This window comes from Solanum lycopersicum, chromosome 4 (assembly GCF_036512215.1).
Source record: "Solanum lycopersicum chromosome 4, SLM_r2.1".
In the NCBI taxonomy this organism is placed as follows: Eukaryota; Viridiplantae; Streptophyta; class Magnoliopsida; order Solanales; family Solanaceae; genus Solanum; species Solanum lycopersicum.
Window position 1 is genome coordinate 65,081,680 of NC_090803.1, and position 20,082 is coordinate 65,101,761.

The window sequence follows — 20,082 nt, forward strand, 5'->3', positions numbered from 1 at the left end:
GAATTCAAATATCTGATTTTTTTGCTAGATTGTAAAATGTAAATTTCAAAATTTGACTACTTTGCTATACAATGACGAAGTCAAAAATTTCATAATGAAAATTTATTTATGTGTTAAATAGCATTGACCTCTATACATTTTATCATTTTTTTGATAAAGAATAATCAACTGGTAAAGAAGCACGAGTTCTTACCGTCTTTGTAACTGGTCTAGTCAATTTATCAACAAAATTCTTCAACCTTTAATTCAACACTTTGAACATATGTGACATGATGTAATTACTTTTTTACTATTTGAATAAATTAGCCCATTTATAACACAACAGATTCAAATTTCAAACAAGTGATATGAACTAGTTTATGATTGAAGAATTAATAACTACTATTGTTGTTAATTCCCAACTGGGCCTGTTACTCTTCATAAAACTTGTTACTTTAGGGCTTAGGCCATGTTGTAGAAATATTTTGAAACTGAAACACAAGGCCCATTATTCTGTATTAGATTTGGTTGAAATGGATCACAAATCAAACACAAAAAGCCTTCTTACTTGATCTTCTTAAATGTCATAAAAGCCCATCTAATCCATAAAATGTAGAATGACAAAGCTATGATTAGCTAATGACTCCCGTGAAAAATAAGTTCGGATGAATTCAATAGCTTACATTTAGAAATTCAATTGAATATGCATATATTACAATTTCAGTTAAAATTTCTGACTTCGCTTCATGGATTGCAACAAAAAGTCATGGATTGCAACAAAAGCTGATTGTTACATGAGCAAATATTGACTGGATTCTAATATAGTTAGTACTTGGTACAAAAGATTTTATTGTATATAAATATTGAAATCTGGTACTAGTGGCCAAACAGATAACAGAAAATGTCAAAAAGGTAACATGACATCTTCTTTATGTGCAAGATTTAATAATGAAAAGCATTATGGTCCCTGCCCACAACCAAAATAGTGATCCATTCATTGTTGCTTCTTTTTGCACTGTCTCAATTTTATATAAACAAAAAAAATCACTAAGTATTGGTTGGTAAATCAAGTAGTGTTAAATTTTTTTTAAAAAAATCTTATTCTTCAGTGTGTTTACTTTTTTATATTCTGAATTCTATTAATGAAAATTCTGACTCCATCACGGTTCAGTAAAACGTAGTTTATTGAGACTATATATAGTATTGATGATTTGTTTGTTAGTTCTCTGTTATCATTTTCTTAGTTTTGAGACATGATGAATAGTACTATCAAATTTCTAATATTTTTCTTCAGTGTTACAACAGCTCAACCACTAAAGGGACAAAACCAATTGATTTTTTCAGATCAAAGGCTTGCTGTAGTATACCCCATTATACAAAAATTCAAGAATATCATCTCTGCTGATCCTCTAGGTATTACAAAAACTTGGGTTGGTCCAAATATATGTAATTATACTGGTTTTTATTGTGAAAGTCCTCCAGATAACAGTTCAGCAATTGCTCTTGCTTCTATTGATTTCAATGGATTTCAACTTAGTGCGTTGACGCTTGATGGATTCCTTGATCAGCTTCCTGATATAGCAATTTTCCATGCTAATTCAAACAATTTTGGTGGGACTTTATCTCCAAAAATAGCGAATCTTTTTTATCTCTATGAACTTGATATTAGTAACAATCAATTTTCCGGGCCATTTCCTAGTCCAATTTTGGGCATGAATAGCCTAAACATATTGGATATAAGATTCAATTCTTTCACAGGATCAATCCCACCTCAATTGTTCACTAAAGATCAATTAGACGCGCTCTTCATCAACAACAACAATTTCATGCAAATGCTTCCTGATAACATCGCGATCAGTCATGTCACGTATCTCACTTTAGCAAACAACAGATTTTTCGGTCCTATCCCACATAGTATTTCCAAAATCTTGTCGAGTTTGTCTGAGATTTTGCTGCTTAACAACTTGTTGACTGGATGTCTGCCTTACGAGATAGGATTCTTGAACGAAGCAGTAGTTTTCGATGCTGGTAATAATAGACTCACCGGTCCACTTCCGTTCTCATTAGGGTGTTTGGAAAATATAGAAATGTTGAATTTTGCTGGTAATCAGATGTATGGGATGGTGCCTGATGTGATTTGTGCCCTGGAGAATTTAGCAAATTTATCGTTGTCCGATAACTATTTTACTGGATTTGGGCCAATTTGTTTGAGATTGATTGAAAATGGAGTGCTTGATTTGAGGAATAATTGTATTCCTGGTTTTCCATTTCAAAGATCAATAGCTGAATGTGTTGCATTTTTTGCTTACCCAAGGTACTGTCCTCATATGGCTTCATATACTTATATTCCTTGTTGGCTTTCAAATTTCAAAACACCTTCTCTGGATCTCCCTGAATTGGCACCTTAGTAAGGGCAGGACAACACGGTGCACAAAGCATTCTGTGTTCACGATTTTTTTTGTTTTAATTAAATTAAGTTTGTATTTTCCATTGAACAGAGAGTATTATCTCATAATAACTTGGAATCTCTATTTATGGAGTAGCTTAGTTGAAAATTCTACCGCACTTTCAACAAAACTCGACTCGGTACTTATGTAGTTAAATTACAGATACCATAATAGATTATTGAATTCATTCTGTAACGACCTGTTCACACCAAGATCAATTTCGGGAGTTTTACTTACCGAATTCAATTCCTTAAAGTTCCAGCTACAAGAAAACATCAAGCAAGCCTAAACATTTACACCCCACCCTTTCCCGGAAGGTTCTAGACCTCACCTAACCCAAATTTCGACTGAGATTGATCTAGTAAAAAATTTATAAGTCGACACTTGGAAAGTTTTTTGGCCTGAATTCTTTCCCTATTGACTTACTCACGACGACGGGAAGGAACATTACAAATTTTGAAGTACTTCCATCATATGTGTGTCAGGGTATAGCAAGCAAAATTATCATGAAACTAGAGTTAAAGCAAAGCTTAACACAAACGCATATTCGAAGAGACATAGGTTCAGTTCATGATATACTGGCAGGTCGCACATGTTGATATTTTTTTTGAAGTTATTGGTTAGTGGGATAAACAATAATACCTCAAAAGTAAAGGTAAGGTTTGCGTATTTGTACAGTCTCCCTCTGAAATTTCAATTCATGGGATATGTTATGGTAGAATAAAATCTGGGATAGATAGAGATAAGACTGCGTACATTCTATTCTTCTCAAATCACACAGTGGTAATACAAAGGATATATTGTGGTTGTAGGATAAAACATGGAGTTGTTTGGGTAAAACTTATTCGAACCGGGTGTTTACACCAATTCAATACATGCATGCCATGTGTTTCTATTTATAGTTCATTTTAGGGAAAAGACATAAATTTCCCCTTCAACTTGAATAGAAAAGTCAGTTACACACTTTAACTATTATGATGATCTATTACACAACCTTACTATTTATAATTGAATTCAATATCACCTTGAGACGCATAACACAATCTTAGAGTAGGTGTTGTATTACACTCGCTGCCACGTCAGCTCTATATTCAAGGGATATGTTGTCATTGTACAAATAAAATTTGAGATATGTAGAGATAATATCTGCATACATTTTACCCTTCTCAAATCACACTCGTGTTATTAAAATGGATATTTTGTGGTGGTATAATCAAACGTGAAATTATTTTTATCCCACATTTATTTATAATAAAGTCAGATCATTATATTCTTATATATCTCGTCCCACAACCCTGAAAACTACGTGACTAAGCATGACACAATTTCAGCAAAAAAAATAAATGCTTACATATATTTAGTAGTACCACCTAATTATAATTCTGGAAAAAATACTAAAGTGTGCACACTAAATTATATTTAATGCACCATCGACCGACTATTGCCATGGCGTTAGTGCAGCGCTGGTGGATGTCCAGCTCTAAATAATCCATCAGTAACAATAACCTATCATTTTATTATGTATAATTATTGAACAGCTTTGTCATACAATCACTCTATCTTTGTTTTCAATGGCTTTATTAATTTAGTTAGTGGACATATGATATAAACTAGTTAGCAGAAGCTAAAATTGTACACACACTTAATATTCACTTCATATATGGGAAGAATTGACCAAAATAAGTCATTCTATAAATCAATTCATCAAAATAGTATGTTTTTAATTTTGTTTACAAAACTAGTATAAACGTGGTTCACAGTAACGTTTTATGCTTTATTTATTTTTAAAAAATTTAATGAAAAAAAAATCAAAAGTTCACGGAGCAAACAGAAATAAAACGTTATTGACAATAACGTTTTATACTTCGTTATCTAGAATCACTTTTTAGAGCTAAAACGTTACTTAAAGTAACGTTTTTATATATTAGTACGTCTTATCCAGTCACGGGCTCTGCAATTAAAGAATCGAATCCTGTATTTTACAGATTATAAAACGTAACTGACAATCACGTTTATTATATAAGACGTAACTGTCAATTACGTTTTATGTTTATTTAATCACGGGGCACCGGATTAAGAATAAAATCCTGCTACATTGGAATCTTACAGATCATAAAACGTTATCGCTGATCACATTGCTGCATTAAATCGTGACTGTCAATTACGACACTATGTTAAAGTTAATTTTCTCTTTTTTTTACTGACGACAAATGGTTATAAAATGAACCTTGTTGAAACAAATGTTCTAAACACTCCAACAATATTCTTTCAAAATTTTGTTTGTGTAGCCCAATTTTGAAACAATATTTACAAAGGTATGAATTAAATAAGTCAAGTCAATGTATCATATTGTGTTATTATTTTTACCATAGCTTTCAAATATTTTTCTAATTTATTAATTAGAAAGATGACTTATTTTTATGTGTAGGAATAAAAATGGCAAATTTTGAACATAATGTGATGATTGCTTTGTACTGGGGTGGCGAAATAATTACTGAAATGAACGGATGCAGGTATACTGAATGTGCTAGGATGATTATTAACATGTGTACTTCAATGAAGTATGTTGAATTGGTTGAATTATTGCATGAGAAAATGGGTACAACTAGTGAAAATATTCAAATGGATATTTCGGGAAAATATCCTTGTTTGATTCAAGGTAACTGTACAAGGTTCATTGAGTTTAAAATTGATGATGATCAATCTTTGCTACAATTTTTTGTTATACCTCAAAACTTTGCAGATAAGATTGACATAAATGTTTTGGAAATGTACGTAAAGACCAAATCAACAAATCAAAATGATATATTTCAAATTAGTGGTCAACATAGTTATCATATGAATTTATTGTCTCAAGATTATGGATTTGCCACGGTTAGTCAACCTCATTATGCAGAGCCGATTGCTCAACCACTTTTTCAACAATTGTTAATGCATGACCAAGGATCATTTGGCGAAGGTTCAAGTAGCCAAAGACATGTTGACAATAGTTCGAGAAAATATGAGGGCAGGTAAAACAACAAATTTATGTTTTAATGAAGTTTAATATAATTAGTTGATAACACAATTTTACTCATTATAAATATACATATATAGATAGATAGTGATATTTTTTGTGATTAATTACCTTAACTTTTTTAAGGAATAACCTTATGGAGAATAAATTACTGATTTTAAAACAAGCTTTTATGTATCATAATTTTCTAAAATTTAATTGAACTTCTTTTTCCACAGAGAAAATGAGAACAATGTTGATCCATATAGTGATGTAAATGCTGAAATTAGTGAAGAAAGTTCGGAGGAAGATGAACCTTCAAAAGATGATGGTGAAAGTGAATCAGATGAAGATATCAATAATACTAGAGATTTTTCTCAAAATGACATTGGTATAAATCTTCCTAATCAATTTGAAAAGGATGTGTCTGAAGTGCAAAATGATGTACCCTATTTTAGAACATTAGATAACGAGGAAGACATTTTCATGTCTACATGTGAATCTGAGATGGAGTATTGTTCCGTCTGGTCTGAAGATGGCACAAAAGATTTGAAAAAAGGTATGTTTTTTAATAGTAAAGAAAAATTAAAACGAGCTGTGACAATTTGGAGTTTAAAAAAAAATAAAGAATTCAAGGTGGTGACATCAAACAAGAGTTTATGGTGTTGAATGCCTTGAATCGGACCCGCTACAAATAGAAAGGACGGGGGTCTCGCTACAAATAGAAAGGACGGGGGTCTCGCTACAAATAGAAAGGACGCCCCCGGCCCGACGGTATACAATGTTGTTGTATTGGGCCCTTAATTTTCTGTTGATTCTGTATGTTGGGCCCAAGCCTGTTAGGGCGTAGCTTAGCACTATATATAGACGCTATGGGAAACCCTATTCTGTAATTCTGTTTTTGCCTCTCCATAATAAAACTGCTCCCTCTCTTCCCGTGGACGTAGCCAATTTATTGGTGAACCACGTAAACTGTTGTCTTGTTTTTTGCGTTTATATTTTCTCGTATTATCTCAAATTCCGCACAACATATGGGTTGCAAGATGTAAGTTTCATACTTCATTGGGTTGCTTGTGGTTTCTCCGAGGACGAAAGGTTGGAGATAACCTTTGGAAAATAGGAAAATATATTGAAAATCATAGATGTGAGACTGAGGGGCTTTCTAGAGGTCATGCCAATCTAAATACCAATTTAATTGCATCTTTGATTCTTAATCAAATTGAAAAAAATCCCAAGGTTTTGGTGGTAGATGTCATTTCCAAGGTTCACGAAAAATTTGGTCATCAAATAACATACAGAAAAGCGTGGCTTGGGCGTCAACGCGCATTTGAATTGGTGTATGGTGACTTTAAGAAATCATTTAGTGACCTACCCAAATTTGGTCATATCTCAATAGCACATACCTTCCTACCCGCAACACCACCTTTTCCTCGCCGACGAATAGGAGGATGCAAATGGTCAGACATTAGCTCCTCTCTTCTATAATCTGCTTGAACATAAGTCCTATCTGCCTCTTGCACATATGCCAAACAATTAGATCCTTCATCCCGCACCATCGCACGAAACCCGTATAATTCCTCCATTGATGGATTTTCACCGAGAGATATTGCTTTATTAACCATCAAATGAATATGACGCACCTGTCCAAAATAACAAAACTTGCCTCAAAATTCAAAATTAACACATTCTAGCTATAGTTCGAAAGAAATCATTTATGCTCCAACAATTAATAAGCTAATATCAAACTTACCATTGTTTCGTATGTCGTCGCATTAGGCACGTAACCTTGTTGTTGTTGAGGACTCGAAATAGGATTACCAATGATAAAACGAGTAATACGTCTAAACCAAATAAGGTAGGGATCATCATACCGAAGTGATCCATGAAGGATTGGTGCATTCCATACATATTGATCAATATGGTTCCAAAAATGCAACCATTGTGCATGCTCTAACTCCCAATTTGTGTTTGATCTTCCTCGACGATCATGGTTAAAATGTGTAGCGTCAAATGCAAATGAAGATGGTATCGCTTGTACCAATCCAAATTGCCTCATAACTCGATCGGGTAAATGAACCTCAACAACATCCCAACAAAAAATTGAAACTCTAGCACGCCATATGTCTCTTCCAACGCGGCAATATTTGGGAAGACTCTCAATTATGTCAGAAGAATATGGTTCCCAAATAAACTATAAAAAAAAGTACTCACAATTACAATATATACGAAAGTTAAGAGAAAATTAGTGCAAAATCTTACCTGATTTTCTGTCATGGAATCCAGCGCATCCCTGAAAACTCTTAACACGTGTTTGGTAGTGTCGGTCCAACTAAAATGTGCATACCATCTAGCAGCATGTGGACCCCTTGGTAAACCAACAGGGAAAATATTCCTTGTATCTCTTTTTGCTACAATCTGAGGCGTAAGAACGATAACTCTCTCCCATGCCCAAATCTAGACATAATAGATAATTATAAACTAGATAAAATTTCAATAAATACTAAGTGTAATTATTGAGTATACCTGAAGTAGTGGTAGGAATCCAGCAATCTCATTTTGGCTACTTTGGGAGGCTTTACAAAGAAAACGATACAAATATGCTAGGGTTGCACTACCCCAGCTGTAAGACCCTACTGTAGTGATATCCTCCAGCATAGGCAAGTACATAAGCTTTAAAAGACCACCAGATGTGTCTGCCAATAGTAAACCTGCAATCATCCAAAACATATAACACCTAGTTTTCTCATTAACCATATCCTGTATTGCCAAGTGGGGTAATCGTGGTTGAAGTCGCAAGTGTGTATTAAGCGCAGAAACCTTGAGACTACTATGTTTAAAGTCTTGAGGTTGTGGACTAAAACCTAATAATCTTTGACAAATATTTTGTCAATCCACTATAGACCTCTGTGGCTCATACCCAACTACCGCATTACCTTTCACGGGTAAGCCATACAATATCTCCACGTCCTGTAAAGTGATCGTACTCTCACCCGTCCTAAAGTGGAATGTATGAGTCTCAGGCCGCCATCTCTCAACTAATGCGGTGATTAAGCTACGATCAATTACAGGCCTATGAGACCTATAAATACCATATAATCCAGATAGTTTAATCACATCTAGGACTCGTGGATGAATGAGATGTTCATTTACTAGGTCCCAAAACTTCCCATCACATTTTCTTGTGTTCAAAATCATATTATCATTCCCTATCCATATATCTCGTGACCTATGAGTGAGCTGTCCAGTTAATACAGACGCATCAAGTGGACCGGGATCCAATTGGTATGCATTATTAGCAGCCATAAAATAAATACCTACACAAAAGTAAGAATACAACGTAACTTAGAAGCTTTTCTCAATCTACAAGTGCAAGAGTTGTTAAATATATAGTAGTTGTAAATTATGTTTACATGACAGAAACAATCAAAAGCACAACAGTTTACTGCTTTCACTTACCAAAGATTTGGTAAGAGTGGCAGGGGTTAACCTATAACCCACTCAATCACCCACCCGATCACTCACTTAGTTAATTACAGATATACCCTTGTGCTGTAAACTGATATATTCTCTCTATATGCATTTTTTAGGAGAGGCAACCCGAGTACTTCTAGGTAGGTTCTAAATAATGATAAATATATTATGTATGATATATTTACACAACATAAAACCATGCATGTACACACCAAATCGCAGGCACAGATTAAAAGACAAGGACAGAGCAACTTCAATAATTGCAAGAGACTATTCCTGTTTAGGATCATTATAGCTTCAATAGTTAAGTACTTGCTATCTATGTTAGCAGACAAAACGTTGACCAAAGCAGAGACTCTATTTGCGAGGGAAAATGAATTCCCTTCCTTCTTAAGCAAACTAAGCAACTGGTACTACAACAAATCGACCTATAACCCACTCACTCACTTAGGTAATAACAGAGTAAATCGACCTATAACGCAGTTACTCACTTAGCGATTTCAAAGGTTTAAGATGAAGAAGGTAGGGAGATGAAGAATCACAAGACATGGAAGCTTACCTCTAAGCAGTGAATGCTCCTACTGAGCTGGATCGCTACAACGAAGAGATCGAAAGCAGGGAGAAAGACGAATGTTTCGGTGGTTGCCTAAAGGAAAATAACAAATTCATCAACTATAAGATAAACTAAATCAATGTATGACAAAATTACCTGAATCACAAAAAGAACTCTTCATTATCAAAGTTTTTTTTACCTTATTAAAGCAGATCTGCAGCCGTTTTCAAGTGGGTTTTCTTAGGGTTTTCTTGGAGGGTTTGTCGTTTTGGTCTCAGCCGAGTGCCAGCGAATTTGGGGAAATATGGGTTGCAATCGAGTGCGATAATACCTTTATCTTTCTCGTTTAAAAAAAAACACAGAGAAAAGAGAGAAAGAGGAGAAGGGGCTAATGTATGTTTACGCTTCAATGGGGTTTTTTTGTTCTATATGCTTAAAACGTTATTCGCAATAACGTATTAGAGTTAAAACGTAATTTCCAGTTACGTATTATTATTAAATTATATATGCTTAAAACGTTATTCACAATAACGTATTAGAGTTAAAACGTAATTTCCAGTTACGTATTATTATTAAATTATATATGCTTAAAACGTTATTCTCGATAACGTATTAGAGTTAAAACGTAATTTCCAGTTACGTATTATTATTTAACGTCGTTAGCGGACCGTCCCTTTTCTCATTAAATTTTTTAAAATAAAATAATTTTTTTAAAAAATAAATAAAGTATAAAACGTTACTGTGAACCACGTTTATACTAGTTTTGTAAACAAAATTAAAAACATACTATTTTGGTGAATTGATTTATAAAATGGCTTATTTTGGTCAAAAATTCTATATATATATATATACACATTTTGATTATTCAAATGATGTTTTCATTTTCTTTTTCAAGTTTCAACTAGTAGAGTGATTATTGAGTGAAAAGAGAACAGAAATCATGTCTTGACATCTCAAAATTCCAAAAGACAACACACTGATATATGACAATGACAAGCCCAATTAAGAATGGGCCATTAGTCAAAGGATGTATAATCTTATCACTGGACTATTATTAACAACAGTCCCCTACACTTCTTCATACATCCCTAAAATATTAGATGGATCACTAAAGAATTCTCCAACCAATTTGGTTGACAAGTTAAACATAAAATAGTAGAACTTGTATTGACAAGCTTGTGTCCTTCCAACTTCAAAATCTCCCTAACATATCCTACTACTAAAAAATACCTCTTCGTAGATACTGGGTAGTTGTGTCACGTTGAATTTATGTATGTATTAGTAATGCTGATTTGTAAAATTTAATTACTCTTGCTGATGTTTTTCCAAAATTTTCTTTAAACCTTTTCGAGATAAATAGTTTTTATTTTGCAATTCTATATATGAAATCTCTATATCTTTTATCTTATATATGAAATTGAATACATCAAATTCAATATATTTCTCTTTTCAACTTGAGAAATAACTAGTATGACAAATCTTTTAACCATAAAAAATTTCCCTATCTAGTCTTCTACTTCAACACTATACAAATCAAATCAACAATAACTAATGATGCAAAAATATCTTGCAAAGTTAACACTTCATATAAAGTGAAACAAAGAAAGCACATCTTAGCTCACAAGTTCAACTTATTTAAACTATACGGAAATGTAAATTGATAACCAACCACACAAACCAAACAAATACCATAATTGATATATGTACTGAATTTTCTAAACAACAAATTGAAATACTACTCCTACCAAACATAGTGTACTAATCATGACATAATTTTAATACAATGATCAGTTTATTTCAGAACAACCCCTCTAGAGAGGTACTAACGAGTCATTTACCTCACCCGTGATTGAATGGTTTATCTAACTATTATATCATAGTGATAGAATAACTTATTTTCATCGAAACATGGCCATGGCTGACACAGAAACAGAGAGAAAAATAGCCGGACTAAATATTGGAAGTCCCCACTTTTCTTTTTACTTTCTCAAAAATCTTCACGTGAATCTGACTCTGCCTCTTGCCATATCTTCTTAGACAGCTGCTTCTCTCTTCACTCTTTTGTCACGTATTACACAACAATGCAATCTGGAAAATTTTTCTGAAACAAAATGAATATACAACAATTCTTACTTCTTCTGCTTTTTTCTGTTTTTTTTCATTCCACTGTTTCCTTGATTCCTTCTGATGCATCAGCATTGTTAGCATTCAAATACAAAGCTGATTTGGACAACAAACTTGCATTTTCTGCTAATACAAGTTTCAGATTCTGCAAATGGAAAGGGATACAATGCTCGGAGAAGAAAGTGATTCGTATTGTTATTGAAAGTTTTAGCTTACGAGGTACGTTTCCAGCTAATACATTATCTATGCTTGATCAACTGAGAGTATTGAGTTTACAAAACAACTCACTTACCGGTCCGATTCCTGATCTCTCTGCACTTTTTAATCTCAAAGTTCTTTTCCTGGACCATAACTCCTTCACCGGTTCAATTCCAGCTTCCATTTTCACTCTTCATAGGCTAAAAACCCTTGATCTCTCTTACAATAAACTCACCGGTTCAATACCCGTTGCGATCAAAGGGTTGAACCGGTTGTACTATCTCCGGCTTGACTCGAACCGGATAAACGGATCAATCCCAGCGCTGAACCAATCTACTCTCCATGTTTTCAACATTTCTCACAATGCCCTTTCTGGTCCTATTCCGGTAACGAAAACGTTATCCCGGTTTAAAACAGCGTCGTTTTCAGAAAACAAAGGACTTTGTGGTGAGATCGTACACAAAGAATGCCGTCCAATACAACCGTTTTTCAGTCCATCCACCGCTGCCTCCACAAAAATCACGCCGCCGCCGTCAAAAACTCCGGCAGAACTCGGCCAAAACGAAGAGTTACGTAAGGGAAGTCCGTTAAACCGTAAAGAAAACAAATCACATAAAAGATCTTTACTCATTATTGGAGTTTCAACCGCTTGTTTAGTCCTTTTATGTTCAGTTATACTATTAGCATTAGCGTCGAAGAAGCGAAGGACCTCGAAGAAATTGGGAGAAACTAAAAAATCCGCATTCGATCCTAGTGTTAGTGGCAATGCAGAAGCAGTATTGAGGATTGAAGAAGATAACAATGAACTGGAAGAGAAGGTGAAAAGAGTACAACAAGGAATGCAGCAAGTGATGGGTAAAAGTGGGAGCTTAGTATTCTGTGCAGGTGAGGTGCAGGTGTATACCCTGGAACAGCTGATGAGAGCTTCTGCTGAGCTTTTAGGTAGAGGAACTATGGGGACTACTTACAAAGCAGTGCTTGATAACCGTCTGATTGTGTGTGTGAAGAGATTGGACGGTGGGAGATTGGCCGGTACAAGTCAAGAAGAGTTTGAGCAGCATATGGAATCAGTAGGCGGGCTTAGGCACCCGAATTTGGTTCCTTTTCGGGCTTATTTTCAGGCCCGACAAGAAAGGCTTTTGGTCTATGATTATCAACCCAATGGCAGCCTGTTTTCTCTTATTCATGGTACGTTCTTCTCTGTATATCTCGTATTTATTATTTATATTAAGATGCATATAAATTGTATGAAAAATAATATTATTTTGACCTTCGATAAGTAGAATGTAATTTAAATAAACGGAATATTTTGAATATGTTGTCCAATCAAATTGGGTCCATACACCATACCCTATTGTTTCAGTTTCTCAACCCCAAGGTTCTCACAAACACAGAGAATCCTGCAGCTGACCGTGATGACATTTTTGGACACATATTTCTGTCATCGTAAAATACTTTTATGTTTGTTTAGTGTCCTTATTATTAAAGATTATAGTATTAAAATTGAAGCTAGTTCTGTCTGCAGTAAGAGTTATTTAAATTTTGTTTCACGTGTGGTTGCGTAACGTGAAGTTAATAAGAGTACGGTGGTTAGTATAAATAATAGCTTTAATGCATATTTAATGCCACGGTGGTACTGAAATAAAGTTTGACTAGTCAACTTGCGACGTGTACAGGTTCCAAGTCATCAAGAGCAAAGCCACTTCACTGGACTTCATGTTTGAAAATAGCAGAGGATGTAGCTCAAGGACTTTCCTACATCCACCAAGCATGGAGGCTTGTCCATGGCAATCTCAAGTCCTCTAACGTCCTCCTCGGCTCCGATTTCGAGGCGTGCATAACCGACTACTGTCTCTCCGTCCTAGCTGTCCCCTCGGACGATGAGAATCCTGATTCTGTAGCCTATCAGGCTCCAGAAATTCGTAAGCTGAATCACAACAACCACAACTACCACCGCCAAGCTAGTGCCAAGGCTGATGTCTATTCGTTTGGGGTTCTTTTGCTTGAACTTCTAACGGGGAAGCATCCTTCGGAACATCCATATCTAATGCCAGATGATATGATACACTGGGTGAAGTCTACTAGAGAGGATCATGATGGTAGTGTTGGCGAAGATAGTAAGTTGGAGATGCTTCTTGAAGTTGCTATGGCTTGTAGAGTGAGCTCACCAGAGCAAAGACCAACAATGTGGCAAGTGTTAAAGATGATACAAGAGATTAAAGAAGCTGTTGTAATGGAAGATAGTAATGAAATGGACCTTCTCACTGGCCCTCTTAAGTCCTAATTCTTAGTTATTATAAAATTGAATTTGTATTATATTCACTACATGAGACTATTCAATATTAGTAATTGCAAAAGAAAGGATCAAAAGGGGAAAAACCTACACTTTTGCTGGCATGTTGACAAGTTGTAGTAGGTTTCTATCACCTTATTTCACCCTATTGGATAACTATGTCTCACTTCCAAGCAAATTGGTATGTTTTAGCGCAATTTACATTCGTTCCTGGAGCTTTTAGCGACATTGATTCTAATAACACTTAGCTAATGTCAATATAGAATTTAACACATTTTATTAATGTCAATATTTATTGCCACTAAAAATTATTTTTGTTATAGTGTCAATATGTTGCTGGCAGTGTTTTTTTCTCAATAATATATTTCAATTTAACTTCTTCAAGATGTTAAAGTTAGATTAAATCTTGGTAGACAGTAAAGAAATGCAGTATTTAATATACATCTACTCAAATTCAAGGAAAGAAAAAACAGCTTGCCATCTGGTTAGCTGTTGGCTGGCTAGCTACTTTTAGTTCAGTACTTGAATGTTAAATCATAAAAATGGAGTAGTCATTATAGTTGGAGGGTGAACACATTTTTCACTTTGCCCCTATAATTTTGTGGCTTTGATAGAGGTGAGTAGGTGTAATATTTTGTTGGTAATTAATTGGACAAATTAATACTATAGTTAATAGCATAGCTGGATGCTTTAATTTCGGATTGAACCATTATTTCCAACTTATAAATATGACACTGATTTGGGTTTGGGAAATTTGTGTTCTTTATTATTATAAATTGTTAATATTAGTAACAGTTTGTGGGGGCAGTGAATGAGATTGTTGCTTTTCCCGAATAGACTCTATCAAGTGTAAATTTAAATTTTACGAACTCAAATGATTATATCGAATGGATGAAAAAACCCAAATAAAAAATAACAAAATAGACATAGCAATTGAAAGAAAAGAACTCATCCACTTTCACATGGTCCCTGTGCCACAAAATTATTACTAACGTGCTTGTAGTTTCTTTGTTTATTATATACCTTTGAATAGATTTTGATGTATGCCTGCAGGGAAACAACAGTCGAAATCAGAGTCATTCCATCCAATTTTACAAAAGAAGAAAAATTGGACCACAAACACCAGATACAACAATGCATCAGCAAAAAACTGGAAATGAGGTGCTTTGACTACCGTCCATTATTAATTTCTAAATATCGAGAGTAAAATATGGTGAAATTACTTGTTTTGAATTATAATCAACCTTTTGGGACCAAAAGATCAATCACAATTCAAATAGAGTCACGAGTTCAAAACTAGCTAGCAACCACCTCAAACTTTTTTCAAAGAAGTGTTAACAATTATATATATATATATATATACATTTCTTTTTATCTACTTGACCTTCAAGAGAGGCAAGTAGCCCATAACTTTAATCAATGAAATGTCTTAATATTAGGGTATGGGGCTTTTATTTCTCGCTATAATCTCAGATGAATTTTGAAATTTTAAAACTCATTGAAATAGAATATGAGCCCAAAAACTAAAATTCTAATAAGAATACACAAAAGAACTTATGAAATTGGTTTTGAATCTTCAACAACTTTTTGAATCCAATTAATTATTTCTTGGCTTGAAAAACTCCAATAATAATAATAATCATAATGAACTACATAAATCGTTCATTGGATTCCACTTATCATTCCTTCGAATTCTTATACCGTTTGCTAAAGTTGTACCATACTTAAGTCAAGTGATCTTGTTCCATGTTAAAAGAGTGGCAAGGTATTAATATGAACTTTTAAAATTGTGGTTAATATTTGATAGCAGGGCTTGGAAATGGATCTCTGTTATTACGTATTGTTTAATAATGTATTATATTGTATAGTATTTACTGTATATGAATGCAGTATTTATTGGACTGTATTTCGGTTGGGCCAAGGTGATAAAAGCCCATTAATGGAAGGCCCAATATGTGTAGCAATCAGCCGAACGGGACGATGATAGAGGAGGCAGGGAGGAAAAAATTGAATGTTGAGGGTGGGAAGGGGCAAATATTCCAGAAACTGCTAGAAATATCTGGTGGTCTCTTCGCCATTTCTCTATTATCTTCATCTCTCTGTAAAAACTCCAATCAAATACTAACCCTTGAGTAGAACAAGAGTAAGAAATAGGAAAACTCCGGCGACGAAAGTAACAGATCGCAACTGTAACGGAAATGCCATGGACGATGTAGATGCTGACATGATGGAGGCGGAGTCCACGGTGTCAGTGGATCCACCGGTACCGCCACTGCCACCGTCACCGTCACCGTCACTATTGCATTCAAGTTCAGACCAGGATGGCGCCATTAGAGGGATGCTCACTGTGGCTCGTCAGCTTATCGATCAAGGCAGGCCTTCTCAAGCTCTTCAAGCGGTAATCTCATTTCTCCCTACCTACAGCGTCGTTCTCCTGTAAAAAATTGTTTATTTTGAGTTCGTAGTTTAACTGAACATGATTGCTATCTTTTATTTGAATGCTAGAGTTTTTGTGGTTGTTGGATTAAGTCTATGCCTACAAGCATCTATGTTCCCTCCTATCGACCTCTTTCATTTGCTCTGCGATAACCGCAAGGAACTGATTATAATGGAGATTCTGGCATATCAGATATGTGAATATCACTAGTATCAAGGGCCTTTTTGCTTGGAAATCTCTACTAGATTTAGTTTCAATTTTTTTATTACAATTGTTATTCTGTTATTTAACAACAAATTCGTCATATGGGAGCTGATAGGTCCTAGTCATTATAGTCACTAATCTAAATAACATCAGATACTTAAATAATCCAAACCAGACAGATAATAAGTACACAGTGATAAATTGGATTTTAAAGGACTATTCATTTTGAAGGTATTGTTTCAAAGTCATCCTCCATCTGACCAGATTTTTAAGAATTGAAGTCATCTTCAGTGTCTTGGTTAAAGTGTAATGCTTTCTTTGTTGTTATATATAGGACCACTTTTTTCTTAATTGTACTTTCTTTATGTTGAACAAGGTGTTGGTAAGAGACTTGTATCTCTCTATTTGTATAGGAATCTATCTGACAATTCATATCCTTTTTTTTTTTTTGGTTTGGATCGAGAATTATACTTTGTTATTATGTATGTCTAGTGTGCATAATTACATAAGCTTTGTGATTGCATGTATGTTTGTTATATCCTAATTCTTGGCTACACATTCTGATGTTCATAGACCACATAGGCAATGACATTATGAAGTTGTGTAAATGTCGCAAGAGTATTTTCGTAATAAGCATGAAAGAGATCCCACCTACCTGTTGCAGGATCTAACACACACTATCCTGTAATGATTGTCAGTGAAGATTCGCTAAGAGCATCTCTTTCGATGGATACAAATAGATTGCTAGATGTGTTAGTCACTTCATGGATAAGTTTTTATGAGTTTAGATGATTAAATAGGCATTGGCGTGAATGTGGTCAATGTATTCCAATACAGGTAGTGCGATGGTAAGACACTCTGTCACTGATACTTGACATCGCCTGTCAATTCCACTCCTTATGGCAATGAAGGATGAATACATGTTTAGTGGAGGAAAGATATGTAGATTACATGTTACGTTATCATTAAACATTGTACCGCATTGTAACTTTGTAAGTTTGTTATTGGGATGTCCTGAACAGTGTCAATATAACTGAAGTACCAAATCTGTCACTCCATACTTTTTTTTGACATGGTAATAGATTGTGTATACAAATCAGCAGCGCTAAGGCTGGTATCCAAAAAAGTTTCAGCAGTGAAACTACATCCAAAAAAGTGAAATTAAAGACTCCCTATATCCTATGTCATCTTATAAGGGTCCTAGAATTCCCAAATAGAAACTGGGTCATCTATATATTCTGAACTGTATCAATAACAAAAAGTTAGAATGCAATTCATTTTAATCTTTTGTATTAATCTACTGTTGCCTTCAACCAGGAGTCTCTCTCCTTCCAAATGGTCCACCATATTACCGTCCGGACAATTCTCCATCTGTCTTTGTTTGTGCTGCCACAACCCTGTATTCCAGCTTATTAGAGCTTGTTTGTTCTTTCATGCATAGTCCACCTTATGCCTCTGTAGCTGGCTACTTTACATTGAAGAAACAGATGGTAAATTGTCTCGGCATTTTAGAACAGATTCTTTCACAACCAGCCAAGTGAAAATAACCACTTTATAAGGAATTTGAACTTCTAGGTAAGCTTCCAAGGTAAAAAGCTGATCTGAGATCCCATTTGATTCATATCCTTATAGGCCTGCCTCTACATACTCTTTTCTGGGATATATAAGAAAGTCTTCTAGACTCTCTTTTTCAGTGACTTAAAGTTTAAGAAACAATAAGTTTTTTGTAGTGGTGTTATTGTAAAATATGATTCAGTAGTGCACCACCTTGTGTTTTGAGGCCTACTTGGTATGTAACTATGTTTCATCTGAAATTTCTGATGAGTTGTATCTTGTATGGATTTTCTACATTTTCTGTTTTCCTGATAAGTAACATGTATTTTTCCCATCGTTTTTATGGATCAGTTGAGCAGCATGAATTATGTAAAATTACATCTCTTGCTATTTTATCGGTAGAAACTGTCATTAGATGAGTGATAAGAAAATGAATCCTTTCCTTTTATAAACAATTAGTTACACATGGAAAGTGCATTCAAATATGTCAAAAGTTATCATCTTATGTCAGTTTTAGCTGATTATAGCTGTTATCATCCGGGGATCAGCTCTAGTCTTTTAGCTTCTTCTTTAAACAATTTAGCATTGTGTTAACTATATATAAGCAGTTTTTTTTATGACACTATATATAATCAGTTATGATTGAAAAAGCATGAAAATATGTAGCAATCATCTTATGTACGTATATGCCTGATTATACCTATAGCCATCCTGGAAACAGATCTGGTCCTTTTAGCTTCCCCTTTCAACAACCTAGTATTGTGTTAAGTTTTAACTATGAATCATTAGTTACTTGCGTAAAATGCATACAAATATGTAAAAGCAATCATCTTATGCCTACAGGAATCAGATCTAGTTTGGTTTCTCTTTTCAACAATTTAGCATTGTATTATAACTTATAACTGCATGTTGATTAAGCAAGGAAGCACCAATCAGGCCAAGGAGAACAAGAAATTCTGGTGAAAATAGCTAAATACTCAAAAACCAAGCAGACCTTTTAAAATTCATTTCTTAGAAAATTTTCCAAGAATTTGGTACTTTGTGTCTAGTTCAAGGGCCATCTATTCTTTTAGCGATGCCTCGGTATCATGAAAACTTTGCATATTCTGCCTGTGTTCATGTAAATCTTGGTACTAATAAAATATGGCAACAGGTGGTGACGGCCATGAGAACCAGAGGTGGTGAGCAGGCCGTAATTCAAGCCCTTAATCGTGCCCAGGAGCTGTACAGAAATAAAGTACAGGCAAGTGTGGCTGCAGATGAGCTGGCTTCTTTGTTTGCTGAGTGTGCCATTGCTGAGGCCATCCCTACTATATCCCAACCTTCTGAACATAATACAGTGGATAAACCAATTGAAGTAGACGCTGATGGAACTTCAATACTATCTGAAACTGGCAGGAAACAGATAATGTTTGATGCATTCTCTGACGGAAGCAGCTTTGTTTGCCTACAATGTGGTGGTCTGGTTAGCACCCATCGCAAAGATGAACACTACTCATTCTGGTGTTGCAAAAATTGAGTTAGCTTTCAACTTGAATGTATTTTAGCCAGTGGGTTTCTCTAGTATTTGCTCTTGGCTCCAGATCAATGCTCTAACTAGGCATGTTGCTGTAAGCATTACATGGTAGCTGGAGTAATGATTGCACAGGTCGCACTGAAAGTTGTATGGCTATAGATATTGACAACAAAAATGTATTCAGTTTCTTGGAGTATGTTGTGCACTCTGTACTATTCAAGATGTTTTGAAATAATTGAAGCATATATCCTTATAGTGAGCTTGTAATCATGGTTTTCCTCTTGAGATTAGCTTCATAATTTACTGTTTGC

At 34.7% G+C, this 20,082-nt stretch overlaps 4 protein-coding genes across 4 annotated transcripts; 3 read left to right on the forward strand and 1 right to left on the reverse strand.

Annotated features, from left to right (window-relative positions):
• The first annotated feature begins 972 nt into the window (after window positions 1-972).
• LOC109120152 (uncharacterized protein At4g06744) lies at window positions 973-2,556 on the forward strand. The gene has a single exon (XM_019213678.3). It carries the CDS (start codon window positions 1,233-1,235, stop codon window positions 2,385-2,387), a length of 1,155 nt encoding a protein of 384 aa, XP_019069223.1. The 5' UTR covers window positions 973-1,232; the 3' UTR covers window positions 2,388-2,556.
• A 4,247-nt stretch (window positions 2,557-6,803) lies between these two features.
• Window positions 6,804-8,724, reverse strand: LOC109120084 (serine/threonine-protein phosphatase 7 long form homolog). Its single transcript, XM_019213461.2, has 5 exons — window positions 8,355-8,724; window positions 7,945-8,129; window positions 7,681-7,875; window positions 7,172-7,612; window positions 6,804-7,061 (listed from the first exon to the last, which is right to left on the reverse strand). The coding sequence occupies exons 1-5, from the start codon at window positions 8,722-8,724 to the stop codon at window positions 6,804-6,806; spliced, it is 1,449 nt and encodes a 482-aa protein (XP_019069006.1).
• Window positions 8,725-11,085: 2,361 nt separating this feature from the next.
• LOC101247315 (probable inactive receptor kinase At5g67200) lies at window positions 11,086-14,257 on the forward strand. The gene is made up of 2 exons (XM_019213679.3): window positions 11,086-12,955; window positions 13,444-14,257. The coding sequence occupies exons 1-2, from the start codon at window positions 11,557-11,559 to the stop codon at window positions 14,049-14,051; spliced, it is 2,007 nt and encodes a 668-aa protein (XP_019069224.1). The 5' UTR covers window positions 11,086-11,556; the 3' UTR covers window positions 14,052-14,257.
• A 1,758-nt stretch (window positions 14,258-16,015) lies between these two features.
• On the forward strand, window positions 16,016-20,038 carry LOC101247613 (uncharacterized). The gene is made up of 2 exons (XM_004238084.5): window positions 16,016-16,458; window positions 19,409-20,038. Exons 1-2 carry the CDS (start codon window positions 16,264-16,266, stop codon window positions 19,772-19,774), a joined length of 561 nt encoding a protein of 186 aa, XP_004238132.1. The 5' UTR covers window positions 16,016-16,263; the 3' UTR covers window positions 19,775-20,038.
• The last annotated feature ends 44 nt before the right edge of the window (window positions 20,039-20,082 follow it).